The following is a 13,212-nucleotide window of genomic DNA, read 5'->3' on the forward strand; positions in this document are numbered from 1 at the left end:
AGAGGGTGTGACCCTAGCATTACTCTTCAATCAATTCATAACATAATTTTTTTTCATAACATTAAATATAAAATTAAATGGTATAACACAAATTAATTATCATGTTCATTTTAATTCCGAGGACACTATGAGGTGAGTCAGTCTCAGAGGCCTACCATACCCATATGTGATAATAATTGTACATCGACACAGCTAAAGTTCACAAACATGATTGGATTCTATAGCGAACCACACTAGCAAAGCAAGCCATAACGTGGTACTGTAGTAGCACAACATAATGATTGACCGTCTAATATTCCAAACATTGAATTTTAAAAAGGTGAAATTCTAATCACTTACCTGCACTATTTGATAAAAAATAAATAAATCAAAGGTTGAATTATTTGCCGGATTCTCAAATAATATAGGCAAAATTACACTAAATGTCATTTATCTTATTTTTTTGTAACAGTTTGGTCATTTATCTTTTTTTTTGTAACAATTTGGTCCTTTATCTTTTTTTTGTAACAATTTGGTCCTTATCTTATTTATTTATAAAAAATAAAGGACCAAAGTGTTACAAAAAATAAAAAATAAAGGATCAAACTGTTACAAAAAAGGGACTAAAGTGTTACAAATAAAAAAAATAAAGGACTAAAGTGTTACAAATAAAAAATAAAAGACAAAGTGTTGCAAAAAAAAATAAAGAACCAAAGTGTTACAAAAAAATAAAGGACAAAGACATGTAGCATAATTTTGCCAATAAAATATTTAAGATTCAATTATTTAAGAGTAGGTAGGGAGGGACCATTCTTTTTTCTCTATATATAATTCCTTACCTCCCATAGTTATTATGAAAATGAAGAGCCTCATAATTTTTCATTTGTAAATGGAAGCTGGTACTACGTTTTTCAATTTAAAGATGAGTTTGTTAATATTGTGCTTCTTCTTCACCAACTTGTGGATGGGTTTGGGTGATATGAATGGAATTGGAGAGCAGCCATTGTCAAAGATTGCAATTCACAAAACCATTCTTGCACTTCATAGTTCTGCCTCCATTACAGCTTCCCCCTTTTTGCTTGGTAATAAGGTATAAAATCAATTTTAATATATCATTATATAATATGTACTATATAGTATTTGATTTTCTTCACTGTTTCATTAGCTAGTTTGGCCTATTTATTTGATTTTCAATTTAAATTATATAATGTTTATATGGAGAGAATCATTAGTACATGCGTACTCTTGGTTTATTCAATATGTGATGTATATGATATAAATAAGATATATTAATTATTTAATAAATCTAAAAAGTCGTACTACTCTATTGTTGCTTGCAGGGCGAGGACACCGAATGGGTGACAGTAGAACTTGAGGGGCCTGAACCAACCAATGAAGACTGGGTTGGAGTTTTCTCTCCAGCAAACTTTAAGTACACATACATATAAATCTGTCTCACTTTTAATAGAATTGTTTTTACTAGTAACTCCTATTAAATCAAATGAGATCTTTATCTATAAAAATAAACAATAAACGTAACTCTTTACAAAAAAAAAGCCTTGTTTTTTACAAGAGGGATGAGTACCATGAGACGGATTCGTGCAACTGCATATACTAATCACATTAATTTGTTCATTTTGTGTGTATATATTTGAAAACTATTTTTTAAGTAATGTTTTAGTTAAGCAACAAATCGTTAGTTGGTCCAGTTGCGATCCCCCGCAACTGCGACCGAGAGGGCGCTAAAGTCACCTGATGTCAAAAGTGCCCCCAAAACCAGATTAAGCAATGACACAGATTAATTAGACGGTGCAATAGGCCGGATATTGGTGGTGAAAACAAACAAAAATGTTTTAGTTAAGCAATGACACTAAAAGCTAGTTAAGCAAAAGCAAATAACCAATATATTTTTCTTGACACAGTTCATCAACATGTCCACCCAACCCCGGTGACATTGGACGGGTAGATATTCCATATATATGCACAGCTCCAATAAAGGTAAATGCAACTGATCCATCTCATATTACTTTCACATGAATGAACATAACAATGAATTAATCAAGAATGAACTTATCATGTTTGTTAATTGTGATTTTAACCTTTGTAACAGTACAAATATGCCAACCACTCTGATCCTAACTATAATAAGACAGGGAAAGCTGTTTTGAAATTCCAATTGATCAATCAACGTGCAGATTTCTCCTTTGCATTATTTTCAGGTGGATTATCCAATGTAAGTCATAATCAGTGTGCCACACACTAGTGTTCTTATAGCATGAATGAGTCTTATTCAATTTTATGCTAACATGTATTTATGTGATTGACCATGTATTGCAGCCTAAACTTGTGGCAGTTTCGAACTTCATCGCGTTTGCAAATCCTAAAGCACCTGTGTATCCACGCCTTGCTCAAGGAAAGTCTTGGAATGAAGTAAGTTGAAACTTGTAGAGACAAATTTATCAAATATTGTTGACATGATTTTACTAACCATACTAAAAGGTAAGCATGTAGAATAATTTTAAGTTTTTTACATCTATTTTTTCATCTATGATAGATGACGGTTACCTGGACAAGTGGATATGACATAAGCGAAGCTGTACCATTTGTGGAATGGGGTCCAAAGGGAGGAAAGCAGATACAATCTGCTGCAGGAACATTGACATTTAATCGGAACAGCTTGTGCGGTGAGAATTATTACGTAATTTAAAGGAACGATGTGTCACTAGGAAGCATAACATAGAACTCAACAAATAATGACAACATTTTGTTGATCTGTAGGTCAACCTGCGCGAACCGTTGGCTGGCGTGATCCTGGTTTTATACACACAAGTTTCCTTAAAGAACTTTGGCCAAATATGAGGTATATATTAAACTATTTTTTTTTGTTTTGTTTATGATTCGGTCGATAGAGTTTGGTCTGAAAGCTTAGCAACCGTCACAATTATTCCCCCAGGTATACCTACAGGTTGGGGCATTTCTTGCTTGATGGGTCTTATGTATGGAGCAAGAGGTATTCATTCAAAGCATCCCCATATCCTGGACAAAACTCATTGCAGCGTGTTATCATATTTGGTGACATGGGAAAGGTAGCATTGATTATTTAAGGATTATGGTTACTGATTAGTACAATAAGGAAAATACTTAATTTACTTTACATGACTTTTAGGCCGAGCGTGATGGTTCCAACGAATATGCAAATTATCAACCTGGTTCACTTAACACCACTGACCAACTCATCAAGGATTTAGACAATTTTGACATTGTTTTCCACATAGGAGATCTACCATATGCAAATGGATACATCTCACAGTGGGATCAATTCACAGCTCAACTGCAAGAAATTTCTTCAACAGTTCCATATATGATAGCAAGGTTTGTTTTCTTGCAATCAGTTTATGCCATCAACATTTGAATTATGTTTTACATATACTTTAAGACCGTAAGGATGTTACATTTATTGATATTGTAGTGGAAATCATGAACGTGATTGGCCAAACACGGGATCCTTCTTTGACACTCCAGATTCAGGTGGAGAATGTGGAGTTCCAGCTGAAACCATGTACTATTTTCCTGCTGAGAACAGAGCCAAATTCTGGTAAGTTATATTAATCTAATGCAAACCATCAAAATTATGTTTGGTCGTATGGTAAAGAACTCGGACACATTAATCATGTAGCCATAGGTTCAATTCCTAGTTCGTGCGTAGAGAAAATCTGGTTGGGAATGACCCACAATGTGAGCCCCAACAGATTACTCGACGGAGATTAGTCACTGTTAAACAGCGATGAATACTCCGTAGCTATAATATGTTCAAAATTGGAAATATGCAGGTATGCAACAGATTATGGCATGTTTCGTTTCTGTATAGCAGATAGTGAGCATGATTGGAGAGAAGGATCAGAACAATACAAATTCATTGAGCATTGCCTTGCAACAGTAGATAGAAAACAACAACCATGGTTAATCTTTGCAGCACATCGCCCACTCGGTTACTCCTCTAATGATTGGTATGCCGACGAGGGTTCATTTGAAGAGCCAATGGGAAGGGAAAGTTTGCAACGGCTTTGGCAGAAGTACAAAGTAGACATTGGATTTTATGGTCATGTCCATAACTATGAAAGAGTATGCCCCATTTATCAGGTATAAATACTACTGCCTCCGGTCCTTAATATTAAAGAAAGTTTACTTTTTAGATGTACTGAGTAACTAATGTATCTAACCTATATTATAGGTCAGACACTCCGGTCCTTAATATTAGAGAAAATTTACTTTTTAGATACACTGAATAACTAATGTATCTAGCCTATATTATAGGTCAGAGTCGGATACATTAGTTTCTGAATGTATTTAAAAAGTAAGTTTTCTCTTATATTACGGACCAGAGGGAGTCTTGTCACATTTCATTGTAAATGCACCAGCATCCATTTCTAATCATCCAAATGTGTATAATGCAGAACCAATGCGTGAATAAGGAAAAATCTCATTACTCTGGCACTGTGAATGGAACAATTCATGTTGTTGTTGGAGGAGGGGGAAGTCACTTATCAGACTTCGCCAAAGCACCTCCTGTTTGGAGTATTTTCAGAGACAAAGACTATGGTTTTGGCAAACTAACAGCATTCAATCACTCGTTTCTCTTGTTTGAGTACAAGAAAAGTAGTGATGGAAAGGTCTATGACTCTTTTACCATTTCCAGGGACTATAGAGATGTCTTGGCATGTGTGCATGATGGTTGTGAGAAAACCACCTTGGCAAGCTGAGTTATGTTCTGCAGTAGAATTGATGTAGTCTAAAAATGAAATAAAATAATTTTAGGTCATATTTGGCCTAAAATCACCCCTCTTCACCTTTTTTCTTGTTGTTTTTAATCTAAATAAGTGATTTTTCACATAGATTAAGTTTTTTAGTTGTTTTTCTTTTTTATCTGTGTGATATCGTCGTCTGAGTGCGGCGTTTGTGTTAACCGTCGTCTTGGTACGACATTGTTGAATTCTCCGTCTTGTTACGGTGTTCGTTTAGTTCATATTGAAAGATCATCTTCAATCAATTGCAAATTCAATCAATGATTTGGGCATCAACGTTGCAGATCCGGAAGCATGGATATTTCGGTGACTTTAGTTTTATCATATTATTATTTGTAGGCATTTTGCCGTTGTATGCTATTAACATGGATGCTGTGAGTTTGTTCGCAGATTCATCCTTTTTGTTTTTAGCGATGTTGAATGTGTATTTGGATCTGATGTACTACTTCAATTATTGGAATGAATGAATATCGTTATTTTTTTAGTCAAAAAAAGAAAAAAGAAAAGTAAAGGTTATTATTATGTTCAATTTCCATGCATCATGCAAGTTTTATGAAATGCAACTATAGAAACAAAATGCACAAATAACCCAACACTATATATTTTCAGTATAATACAAATTCTAAAATTTACAAGTGTGTAAAAAAATATAACATGAAAATGCAATTCCTTAATTATAATGTAGATGTAGACATTTAGGGGTGGCAATTTTATTCATTTATCCTTTATCCATCCAAATCTATCAACTCTAAAGCCATTCAATCCATCCAACAATTTTTAGAAATTCAATGGATTATTTCTTAATAAAAAAATCCAATGGATAATTTTCACTATTCAGATTTATATAAAACAAATTATGAAAAAAATATAAATAAAAGTTGATTTATAAATTAATTTAAATATAATTAATAAATTAAAATTTGAAAATAAATACATTGATACATGTCCCCGTGAGCGTAGCTCAGCTGATAGGGATATTGCACTATATGTGCAGGAGTCGGGGGTTCGAAACTCAGACACTTCACTTATTCATTTACATAAAGAACAACAAGGGAAGCCGACTTCATTGAGGTTGAGATCCAGAGAAAAAACCCATATCACACTCAAATCCGAAACACCAAAGCAAACTAAATGGAGGAGGAAATGATCACCACGGCGGTGCCGATAATGGTTAATAGACATGTTTTGCACAAAACTAAGATTTATCCAAAGAGGATAAAAGAGAGGATAGAGAACTCACATGGATAGATCAATGGAAGGATTTCTCCGAGGCGGAGGTCAGAATTCAATCAAGCGTTGAAGGTGACCGACGATGGAGAAAGGGGGTACATGTAGAAAACACTTTGATGCCTAAGTTAGTATAAGTTTGAGATGGAGGCAGAAGTCAGAGTAATGTCTACCTTGTGAGGTTGTGAAGAGTTGTATATATAGGCCAATGAATGTGGCATTGAGGCGATGAATGTGGCTTGGTCCAACCCAACAATCGAGTTCAGAACAAGACTCATAGCTCCAGACTGGATTAAAATAAAGTAGAGATGAAGTAAAAAATGAATAGAAAAGGAAGAAGAAAATTGGAAGAGTTTTAGTGCTACTACAGTACTGTGTATACATAAATGTGAAGTTAATTATACCACTCTGTGATGTGGCGTCACGTTCACGTATGCAGTTGACAGTTATATCATCACAACATTCATAGTAAACGAAGTAGTGGGGTATTTGATAGACATTTTGCAAATTTAGGGGGTATTTGATATTTTGAAAATATCAAGTAGATATTTGACGAATTCTGGAATTTCAGGGGTATTTGACATTTCACTTTCATTTAATTTATCCATTTTTTTTATGTTTTCACCATAGTATCCGACCATTGGATCGTGTCAATTCTGACATAAAGTAGTTTCAATCACCTCCAATTGCAGTTGCAGGAATCGAACCGCCTATCAAGTCAAGTGTCAATGACCACTGGTCCAACTAACTACCAAAGATTGATTTGTCCAATTTCAAAAACCAAGACAATTTCAAAAACCAAGACAATTAATTCGTTGAGACCATTAGGTACCTATTAGGTACTCATTAGGTACTCATGGTACTTATTAGGTACTACCATTAGAGCACAACACATTTTAGTACTTAATAGGTACTAATTCTAATATAAGAACTCTCTCTCTCTTCTTTTAATGGGACCCACTTTATTTAATATATTCAAAAAATAAAAAAATCACAACTTTTAAATTGGCATAAAAATTTAATGTCAACCATATATAGACATTGGTAGTCATTGTTTGTTTCTTTTTACCATTGGAAAAAAAATAAATACTCCTATCATATAAATCAAAACCAAATTGAAAGATTCTACACCTCTCAAAATTACCATTTTATTAATTATTTTAAATTATTTTTTAATTATGTAATTCTTAAAATTTGGCAATATTATTTTAAATTAAATTTCAAATTTTAATTATTTTTTCGAATTATAAAAAAAATAGACCATACTAATTTTGTAATTTTATCATTAATTCAATCAATGCTTAATTAGTCTTTTGGTCCCTTAAAAATATTTTATCATTAACTCACATCACACTTGCATCAATCTTTTTTATGGAAGTGGGACCAGAGTGCACAACGAATGATACAAAAAAATTTAAATTAATTTTTCTTGTGAAACCTGAATAACCAAATTATCCCACACAACAAACAACAATAATAACAATAAAAGGAGTAAAAACTATAAATAAAGACGCGTCAATTTTAACTAGAAAAACTCAATGTGAGAGTATAAAATCACGGGTCATCCAGACCAAAAAAATAACTCAACAATTATCAAATAATGAGTACAACCAATGTCTTCCTAATTTCTTTAGGAACCGATAAAACATAAACGGTTCAGAAGATAAAACTATTTATAAAAATAAAATTATCTAAGTAACTAATAAAGTGACATAAACAACATACTCAAATTTCAGATAAAACGGAGAACGTTTGCCGAACACGTTTCTTCCTCTTTTGTCTGAACTCTCAAGCTCTCATTCTCTTCTCGTCACTGTGCCGCTGCATGTGACAAATTGCAGAATTGCAATAGCAATACTATATTTTGGATACTGTAGCTCACCTTGGACGGACCTAGACAAACAGTGACCAAGGCCCCCCTCCCGCTCATCTACATACAAACATATATATAATATATCATATTATATCATATACCATTAGTATATTATAATTTATAAATATATCTATTATTTATCATTTACATTATATAAATATGAATTTAATTGATATGTATTTACGGTGTAAAAATATTTATATTGTCGAACAATTATAAGTGTTGAATTATTAAAAACACAGCTTTTTAATAAACAAAAAATTAGTTGTTTCGAGTGGTAAGAGTTTTGGGTCTCTTAAGTAAGTGGTCAAAAGTTTCATATTTGACTCTTGCGTATTGATAAAATTCGATTGAGGGGAAGAACTTATTTTTTGTGCCCCAAATATTTCCCGGAGGCGATTAGTCACCGGTCACCATTAAACAAGAAATTCGTAAATATAATACGATAACATTAAAAAAAATTACATGGACATGTGTAATAGAAAAATCTACATTTATTTTTATTATTATTTTATTATTTTTTGACTCCCGGTGTGATTAATTTCTGGATCCGTTTACCTCTTTGATCATAGAGATTACTTCCCTTTTTATAAACAGACACACACTTCACGTGGGCAAAACCAAACAACAAAAACAATTTTTATTTTATTTTTTATATTTGTGTGTGGTTCCTACTTGAGGAAGGATACACCAAACATAATATACATGATTGAACTAACAAACTGAATACAAGTTAACTAAATTTTATTTAGATTATAAGATAACATAACATCTGTTCGATCACGTAATCCAATTTCCCGAAGATCGCACCTCCAAACTCCAACTCAAAACACCGACCTGTCTATCCGAAACAAATCAACAATTGAGAGTCATGGGGTGAGACTAATAAGTCTATCCAACTAAGGTGGTGATTACATCGCGGTACATGATTCAGTCAATTCATAACATAATTTTTTTCATAACATTAAATATAAAAATAAATAGTATAACACAAATTAATTATAATGTTCATTTTAATTCCGAGGACACTCTAAGATGAGTAGGCCTACCATATCCATCTGCGATAATAAATGTACATTGACACAGCTAAAACTCACAAACATGATTGGATTCTATAGCGAACCACACTAGCAAAGCAAGCCATAACGTGGTACTGTAGTAGCACAACATAATGATTGACCGTCTAATATTCAATTTTAAAAAGGTGAAATTCTAATCATTTACCTAAACTATTTGATAAAAAAAATAAAATAATATGAAAGGTTGAATTATTTGCCGGATTCTCAAATAATATATTTAAGATTCAATTATTTAAGAGTAGGTAGGGAGGGACCATTCTTTTTTCTCTATATATAATTCCTTACCTCCCATAGTTATTATGAAAATGAAGAGCCTCATAATTTTTCATTTGTAAATGGAAGCTGGTACTACGTTTTTCAATTTAAAGATGAGTTTGTTAATATTGTGCTTCTTCTTCACCAACTTGTGGATGGGTTTGGGTGATATGAATGGAATTGGAGAGCAGCCATTGTCAAAGATTGCAATTCACAAAACCATTCTTGCACTTCATAGTTCTGCCTCTATTACAGCTTCCCCCTTTTTGCTTGGTAATAAGGTATAAAATCAATTTTAATATATCATTATAATATGTACTATATAGTATTTGATTTTCTTCACTGTTTCACTAGTTTGGCCTATTTATTTGATTTTCAATTTAAATTATATAATGTTTATATGGAGAGAATCATCAAAAGTTAAATAGTACATGCGTACTCTTGGTTTATTCAATATGATATAAATCAGATATATTAATTATTTAATAAATCTAAAAAGTCGTACGTACTCTATTGTTGCTTGCAGGGCGAGGACACCGAATGGGTGACAGTGGAACTTGAGGGGCCTGAACCAACCAATGAAGACTGGGTTGGAGTTTTCTCTCCAGCAAACTTTAAGTACAGTACACATACATATAAATCTGTCTCACTTTTAATAGAATTGTTTTTACTAGTAACTCCTATTAAATCAAATGAGATATTTAGCTGTAAAAATAAACAATAAAGGTAACTCTTTACAAAAAAAAAAAACCTTGTTTTTTACAAGAGGGACGACTCGGACGAGTACCATGAGACGGATTCGTGCAACTGCATATACTAATCACATTAATTTGTTCATTTTGTGTGTATATATTTGAAAACTATCTTTTAAGTAATGTTTTAGTTAAGCAACAAATCATTAGTTGGTCCAGTTGCAATCCCTGCAACTGCAATCGGGAGGGCGCTAAAGTCACTTGATGTCAAAAGTTCCCCCCAAATCAGATTAGACGGTGCAATAGGCTGGATATTGGTGGTGAAAACAAAAAAAAATGTTTTAGTTAAGCAATGACACTAAAAGCTAGTTAAGCAAAAGCAAATAACCAATATATTTTTCTTGACACAGTTCATCAACATGTCCACCCAACCCCAGTGACATTGGATGGGTAGATATTCCATATATATGCACAGCTCCAATAAAGGTAAATGCAACTGATCCATCTCATATTACTTTCACATGAATGAACATAACAATGAATTAATCAAGAATGAACTTATCATGTTTGTTAATTGTGATTTTAACCTTTGTAACAGTACAAATATGCCAACCACTCTGATCCTAACTATAATAAGACAGGGAAAGCTGTTTTGAAATTCCAATTGATCAATCAACGTGCAGATTTCTCCTTTGCATTATTTTCAGGTGGATTATCCAATGTAAGTCATAATCAGTGCCAGACACTAGTGTTCTTATAGCATGAATGAGTCTTATTCAATTTTATGCTAACATGTATTTATGTGATTGACCATATATTGCAGCCTAAACTTGTGGCAGTTTCGAACTTCATCGCGTTTGCAAATCCTAAAGCACCTGTGTATCCACGCCTTGCTCAAGGAAAGTCTTGGAATGAAGTAAGTTGAAACTTGTAGAGACAAATTTATCAAATATTGTTGACATGATTTTACTAACCATACTAAAAGTTAAACATGAATAATTATAAGTTTTCTACATCTATTTTTTCATCTATGATAGATGACGGTTACCTGGACAAGTGGATATGACATAAGCGAAGCTGTACCATTTGTGGAATGGGGTCCAAAGGGAAGAAAGCAGATACAATCTGCTGCAGGAACATTGACATTTAATCGTAACAGCTTGTGCGGTGAGAATTATTACGTAATTTAAAGGAACGATGTGTCATTAGGAAGCATAACATAGAACTCAACAAATAATGACAACATTTTGTTGATCTGTAGGTCAACCTGCGCGAACTGTTGGCTGGCGTGATCCTGGTTTTATACACACAAGTTTCCTTAAAGAACTTTGGCCAAATATGAGGTATATGTTATACTATATTTTTTTTTGTTTATGATTCGGTCGATAGAGTTTGGTCTGAAAGCTTAGCAACCGTCACAATTATTCCCCCAGGTATACCTATAGGTTGGGGCATTTCTTGCTTGATGGATCTTATGTATGGAGCAAGAGGTATTCATTCAAAGCATCCCCATATCCTGGACAAAACTCATTGCAGCGTGTTATCATATTTGGCGACATGGGAAAGGTAGCATTGATTATTTAAGGATTATGGTTACTGAGTAGTACAATAAGGAAAATACTTAATTTACTTTACATGACTTTTAGGCCGAGCGTGATGGTTCAAACGAATATGCAAATTATCAACCTGGTTCACTTAACACCACTGACCAACTCATCAAGGATTTAGACAATTTTGACATTGTTTTCCACATAGGAGATCTACCATATGCAAATGGATACATCTCACAGTGGGATCAATTCACAGCTCAAGTGCAAGAAATTTCTTCAACAGTTCCATATATGATAGCAAGGTTTGTTTTCTTGCAATCAGTTTATGCCATCAACATTTGAATTATGTTTTACATATACTTTAAGACCGAAAGGATGTTACATTTATTGATATTGTAGTGGAAATCATGAACGTGATTGGCCAAACACGGGATCCTTCTATGACACTCCAGATTCAGGTGGAGAATGTGGAGTTCCAGCTGAAACCATGTACTATTTTCCTGCTGAGAACAGAGCCAAATTCTGGTAAGTTATATTAATCTAATGCAAACCATCAAAATTATGTTTGGTCGTATGGTAAAGAACTCGGACACATTAATCATGTAGCCATAGGTTCAATTCCTAGTTCGTGCGTAGAGAAAATCTGGTTGGGAATGACCCACAATGTGAGCCCCAACAGATTACTCGACGGAGATTAGTCACTGACTGTTAAACAGCGATGAATACTCCGTACCTATAATATGTTCAAAATTGGAAATATGCAGGTATGCAACAGATTATGGTATGTTTCGTTTCTGTATAGCAGACAGTGAGCATGATTGGAGAGAAGGATCAGAACAATACAAATTCATTGAGCATTGCCTTGCAACAGTAGATAGAAAACAACAACCATGGTTAATCTTTGCAGCACATCGCCCACTCGGTTACTCCTCTAATGATTGGTATGCCCAAGAGGGTTCATTTGAAGAGCCAATGGGAAGGGAAAGTTTGCAACGGCTTTGGCAGAAGTACAAAGTAGACATTGGATTTTATGGTCATGTCCATAACTATGAAAGAGTATGCCCCATTTATCAGGTATAAAAACTACTGCCTCCTCCGGTCCTTAATATTAAAGAAAGTTTACTTTTTAGATGTACCGAGTAACTAATGTATCTTAACCTATATTATAGGTCAGACACTCCGGTCCTTATTAGAGAAAGTTTACTTTTAGATACCCTGAATAACTAATGTATCTAGCCTATATTATAGGTCAGAGTCAGATACATTAGTTACTGAATGTATTTAAAAAGTAGGTTTTCTCTTATATTACGGACCAGAGGGAGTATTGTCACATCTCATTGTAAATGCACCAGCATCCATTTCTAATTATCCAAATGTGTATGATGCAGAACCAATGCGTGAATAAGGAAAAATCTCATTACTCTGGCACTGTGAATGGAACAATTCATGTTGTTGTTGGAGGAGGGGGAAGTCACTTATCAGACTTCGCCAAAGCACCTCCGGTTTGGAGTATTTTCAGGGACAAAGACTATGGTTTTGGCAAACTAACAGCATTCAATCACTCGTTTCTCTTGTTTGAGTACAAGAAAAGTAGTGATGGAAAGGTCTATGACTCTTTTACCATTTCCAGGGACTATAGAGATGTCTTGGCATGTGTGCATGATGGTTGTGAGAAAACCACCTTGGCAAGCTGAGTTATGTTCTGCAGTAGAATTGATGTAGTCTCAAAATGAAATAAAATAATTTCAAGATAAA

General features: G+C 33.7%; 2 protein-coding genes across 2 annotated transcripts; both read left to right on the top strand.

Annotated features, from left to right (window-relative positions):
- The first annotated feature begins 752 nt into the window (after positions 1-752).
- LOC123885648 (nucleotide pyrophosphatase/phosphodiesterase-like) lies at positions 753-5,314 on the top strand. Its single transcript, XM_045934948.1, has 12 exons — positions 753-1,069; positions 1,320-1,411; positions 1,902-1,977; positions 2,090-2,212; positions 2,317-2,409; positions 2,534-2,663; positions 2,758-2,839; positions 2,933-3,065; positions 3,146-3,351; positions 3,449-3,574; positions 3,810-4,119; positions 4,434-5,314. The coding sequence occupies exons 1-12, from the start codon at positions 869-871 to the stop codon at positions 4,737-4,739; spliced, it is 1,878 nt and encodes a 625-aa protein (XP_045790904.1). The 5' UTR covers positions 753-868; the 3' UTR covers positions 4,740-5,314.
- A 3,852-nt stretch (positions 5,315-9,166) lies between these two features.
- On the top strand, positions 9,167-13,212 carry LOC123884835 (nucleotide pyrophosphatase/phosphodiesterase-like). The gene is made up of 12 exons (XM_045934066.1): positions 9,167-9,496; positions 9,742-9,833; positions 10,318-10,393; positions 10,506-10,628; positions 10,731-10,823; positions 10,945-11,074; positions 11,169-11,250; positions 11,341-11,473; positions 11,554-11,759; positions 11,857-11,982; positions 12,222-12,531; positions 12,846-13,212. Exons 1-12 carry the CDS (start codon positions 9,296-9,298, stop codon positions 13,149-13,151), a joined length of 1,878 nt encoding a protein of 625 aa, XP_045790022.1. The 5' UTR covers positions 9,167-9,295; the 3' UTR covers positions 13,152-13,212.

Source organism: Trifolium pratense, linkage group LG5 (genome assembly GCF_020283565.1).
Source record: "Trifolium pratense cultivar HEN17-A07 linkage group LG5, ARS_RC_1.1, whole genome shotgun sequence".
NCBI lineage: Eukaryota > Viridiplantae > Streptophyta > Magnoliopsida > Fabales > Fabaceae > Trifolium > Trifolium pratense.